Source organism: Engraulis encrasicolus, chromosome 10 (assembly GCF_034702125.1).
Source record: "Engraulis encrasicolus isolate BLACKSEA-1 chromosome 10, IST_EnEncr_1.0, whole genome shotgun sequence".
Taxonomy (NCBI): Eukaryota; Metazoa; Chordata; class Actinopteri; order Clupeiformes; family Engraulidae; genus Engraulis; species Engraulis encrasicolus.
In genome coordinates this window covers 377,111-382,110 of record NC_085866.1, presented here as the reverse complement: position 1 = coordinate 382,110, position 5,000 = coordinate 377,111, and the positions used below count along the sequence as shown (strand labels likewise).

Below are 5,000 nucleotides of genomic sequence, written 5' to 3'. Positions count from 1 at the left end.
TGCAGGTTCAAGCCCCGTTCTGCATGACCCCCATCAATGTGTCCTTGAGCAAAATAATTCACCCCAAGTTGCTTCTGGTGGCAAGGTGGTACCCTGCATGGCAGCCACGGCCACCGGTGTGTGAATGGGTGAATGTGAGGAATACAATGTAAAGCGCTTTGAGTGCTCGAAGGAGTGGAAAGGCGCTATATAAATGCAGTCCATTTACCATCCGTTTATTGAAATTTCAAGGTATCTTCAAAGCTATCTGCTTTCTCTGGTTGACATAATGACAAAGTCGGACAGCTTCAATAAACTTTTCTAAAGTCTCAGTTTCTTTAAAGTTTCTTCCCAGTCTTTAAAAACGGTGAGAAAACACACACGCACACACACACACATTACACTCGTGGTTCTCTACCGTGTGTGTGTGTGTGTGTGTGTGTGTGTGTGTGTGTGTGTGTGTGTGTGTGACCTCACCTTACTTATTGCCTTGAGTGCCCACCAGACAGCGTGTGTGTGTGTGTGTGTGTGTGTGTGTGTGTGTGTGTGTGTGTGTGTGTGTGTGTGCGTGCGTGCGTGCGTGCGTGCGTACGTGTGTGTGTGTGTGACCTCACCTTACTTATTGCCTTGAGTGCCCACCAGGCTGCGAAGTACTCAGCCGTCTGATCAGGAGTCTTCTGGCAGATAGTCTGAAGAAGAAAACACACACACACACACACACACACAGACACACACACACACACACAGACACACACACACACACACACACACACACACACACACACACACACACACACACACACACACACACACACACACACACACACACACACACACACACACACACACTTCTTTTTTACATCTGTGATCCAGAGCGTTGTGCTTTACTGCAGTACAGCTTGGTATAAAAGCCTCTCTGTAAAAGATAAAGCAAATCTCCAACCAGTGTTGGCAGATTGGGTGGGTGCCCGCTACTTGGGATGAGCGTCAGCGGGTAAAAACGGGAAAAAAATAGCCATTTGGCGGGTTTTTCAGTCGTTTTGGGTCCATAGAAGTCAATGTAAATTGTTGAATTTGGGCGGAATTTAGCGCAATTTGGCGGTTTTTGAGAAGCTTTTGGGCGGGATTTGGTCAGACACATCTGGCAACACTGTCTCCAACGGCAAATTAAAATCTGCTCTAAGGTCATTGGGCTGCCCATAGCAAACCTACAGATAACAAAAGCATGCTCCGACTGGCTACTGACTACTGACATCACACACACTCTTTACCAAGAATACCAGCCATTACCCTCAAGTAGGCATTTCAGAGTTCCCCGCTTCAAACGCAACATACTTAAACATGCTTTCATACATCAATCGATTCTTTTTGTTAAATCAGTCATAAGACTGCATAGAGTTATCACTCCATGTGGTAGGATCCTCAAGTTATGTGGGTTGTATCATGTAGTGTATGTATGCGTGTATGTCTGTATATAGGCCTGTGTCCTCTGTTTTTTTGTTTTGTTTTGTTTTGTCTTGTTTTTGTTTTTTGTCAGTTGTGCAATAGTCTTGTGATGTGATGTTATGTGTGTGTCCTGTCTTCAGCGAGTGTTGCTCAGGGACGCAAAAAGAATTTCGGTAAAAACTGACAATAATAATCGTATCGTATCGTGCACACGCACACACAGTTCACATCACTGATAGTCTGAAGAAGAGAACACACACACCACGTTCACATCACTGTACACACCGATAGTGGTGTGTGTGTGTGTGTGTGTGTGTGTGTGTGTGTGTGTGTGTGTGTGTGTGTGTGTGTGTGTGTGTGTGTGCGTGTGTGTGTGTGTGTGTGTACTGACGTCCATGAGAAGCGGTAGTCGTGTGTGTGTGTGTGTGTGTGTGTGTGTGTGTGTGTGTGTGTGTGTGTGTGTGTGTGTGTGTGTGTGTGTGTGTGTGTGTGTGTGTGTGTGTGTGTGTACTGACGTCCATGAGTAGCGGTAGTCGTGTGACTCTCTGCATGGGCAGGATGAGGAAGGAGATCATGGGCAGCCCCCCACACTCACTACTGCCCTCGATACGCCGGAGGACCTCCTTAAACGCAGCGTTACCCGACCTGAAACACACACACACACACACACACACACACACACACACACACACACACACACACACACACACACACACACACACACACACACACACACACACACACACACACACACACACACACACACACACACACACATTTTACTTCTTTATTTGGATTGACTGAAAGGCATTTATCATAGCACAAGCCAAAATATCTTACAGTAGTTTCTGCAGTGTCCTCTGTTGAAAGGTCTCGTTGCTGCAGTAGACGATGTAGTGTGTGTGTGTGTGTGTGTGTGTGTGTGTGTGTGTGTGTGTGTGTGTGTGTGTGTGTGTCTTACAGTAGTTTCTGCAGTGTTCTCTGTTGAAAGGTCTCGTTGCTGCAGTAGACTATATAGGGTTGGAAGTGGTTGGTGGCGTGGTCGTACACGATGTCACTGATGTCCTGGATCACAGGGTGCACACTGTGACGCTTCTCAAGGTCCTCGAAAAACCTACACACACATAGACACACACACACGCACACGCACGCGCACGCACACACACACACACCTGTTAGACAGGGTGGAGTCTGTGACGCTTGTCAAGGTCCTCGAAAAATCTGCACACACACACGCACACGCACACGCACACGCACACGCACACGCACACGCACACGCACACGCACACACACACGCACACACACACACACACACACACACACACACGCACACGCACACACACCTTTAGTATGCAGTACAGGAGTGCTCTTTCCTGTCCTGTACTGTTCACCTTGTACACATAAGATGTTAGTACAACTCAGAGACATGCCACAAGCAGAAGTTCTGGGACGACACTGCAATTGCTGTAGTTACAAAGGGGGAGTACAGGAGTCTGGTGGAGCCCTTTGTGCATTGGTGTCCTACATTGTAATTTTATCCTACGGTAGGATGTTCAGACAGACGTGTCTGTTAATCGGTCCTACATCGTCAAAGATAGACGTCAGACATGTTTGTTCTACAACTTATCCTGTTTTTCCAAAAATGGCCCTCCCGCTTCCTGCAATCACGTCAGATCAAACAACCTCCAGACCACGAATACGAAATGAGATGGTAGTATTATGGGATGGTCAGGACCAGGCTAGCTCAACACTTTTAAGACCAAGAAGATGGTGGTGGATTTTCTTGAGATCCTACTTACTTGCTCACAATCTCCACTTCAATGCTCCACTGAGCTGGGAGTATATCTATATCTGGACAAAAAACTAGACTGGTCAGCCAATACAGATGCAACAGGATAGAGTCAGCCAATCCAGATGCAGTGTACTAAAACAGGATGGAGTCAGCCAATCCAGATGCAGTGTACTAAAACAGGATGGAGTCAGCCAATCCAGATGCAGTGTACTAAAACAGGATGGAGTCGGCTACCCTTCCTGGGGGCGAGTTTGCGAAACACAGGACGATATTGCGCCCAACCGCGTTTGGCGTCTCCGATTGGCTACAACGGCTCCCTTGTTCCTCCCCTCTGATGGCTTTCGGTTGACAGCAAGAATGTCAACTCTCGCTCAAAGCAGGCTTGCAGAACATTCGTGTAGCCTACAAACAATTTGGCCGATCTCTTGAAACAGACACTAAAAATTGGGTAACAAACAAAAAGTAGGCTACCCAAACCATTTACGATGCAGTAGGCCTACACAAATGCCGTGTTGTATTTCATTTTAGCGTGGTTTGGCATATCTCTTGAAACAGATGTGCCAAGTCAAACAAACGTAGCCATAGCCTACCCAACGATGCAGTGAGCTCCAGTATTTGATTTAATTTTTATTTACATAGCCTAATAAATGAAAGCGTCAGCTAAATGCAGTGTAGGACTAATGTAGCCTAATGTAGCCTAATCCTAACTGCATAAACTCCTGTGTTTATACAAATGCCGTATTGGATTGTAGAAAATGTATTAATTCGTATATGGAACAAGGTATAGGCTACATCAGATTTCTAGGAGTGAAACTGCTGCAGTGCCAAATAGACACCAGGAGGCAAGCAGGCAGAGAGCATAATGAGGACAGCACACTCCAATCACCCAGATCAAATCTAAGCATGCAACTGTAAAATCAAGCAGCACAGCAAAACAAACCATGATAAACAATGCAACATGATGCACAGCAACATGAGCCAGTGTGACAGCAAACCACACCGAAAATGAATAAGTATGCAAAACAACGAAAATGTAAAATCACAAAATGCAGTCAGTTTAAAAACATGCAAACAAACGAAAATATAAAATCAAAAAATGTGGTCAGTTTAAAAACATGCAAACCAAGGAAAATGTAAAATCACAAAATGTGGTCAGTTTAAAAACATGCAAACCAAGGAAAATGTAAAATCACAAAATGTGGTCAGTTTAAAAACATGCAAACCAAGGAAAATGTAAAATCACAAAATGTAGTTTGTTTAAATCCAATCCAATATGCCTTGTCTTTCATCATTGTGTTGATTTGCCACTGTAGCAGTTTCACTCCTTGAAATCTGATGTATGTTCCAAATAGCCTACTATTTAATACATTTTCTACAATCCAATATGCCTTGTCTGTCACCATAACACCACCTATTTGTTGTCAGGTCACAGGCAAAGTTGGTTAGAACTGAGGTATTTAGACAACAGAAAACCATCACTGCAATTTCAGTGTTTCATTAGGCCTACAGACCTTATCAAAGTATCCATGTGTTGTTAATGTTAGATCTACAGAAGTGGGGATGAATTGATATACAGAATGCAGTTCCTAATATGACCACCAGATGGATTTACCGTCATAATAAATGGAAAGTAAATCCTACATTTGCTACCACATGTGCCATGGACTCGGTGGACAGATCACCTCGAGGTTTGTATAATGTGAATAAAATGAAATAGTAAGAAACGCCATTTGTATTGCATCGCTGGCTAGGCCTGCTTTTGTTTATGCTTTTAGTGTCATCT

At 44.5% G+C, this 5,000-nt stretch overlaps 1 protein-coding gene across 1 annotated transcript in view; it reads right to left on the bottom strand.

The window, feature by feature from the left end:
- Positions 1–5,000, bottom strand: part of arhgef16 (Rho guanine nucleotide exchange factor (GEF) 16) — a 30,718-nt gene that overhangs the window by 11,764 nt on the left and 13,954 nt on the right. Inside the window, exons 6-8 of the mRNA XM_063209507.1 lie at positions 2,387–2,539; positions 1,941–2,070; positions 594–668 (exon numbers count right to left, since the gene is read on the bottom strand). Coding sequence (XP_063065577.1) covers positions 594–668; positions 1,941–2,070; positions 2,387–2,539 — 358 coding nt within the window. The remainder of the gene's footprint in view (positions 1–593; positions 669–1,940; positions 2,071–2,386; positions 2,540–5,000) is intronic.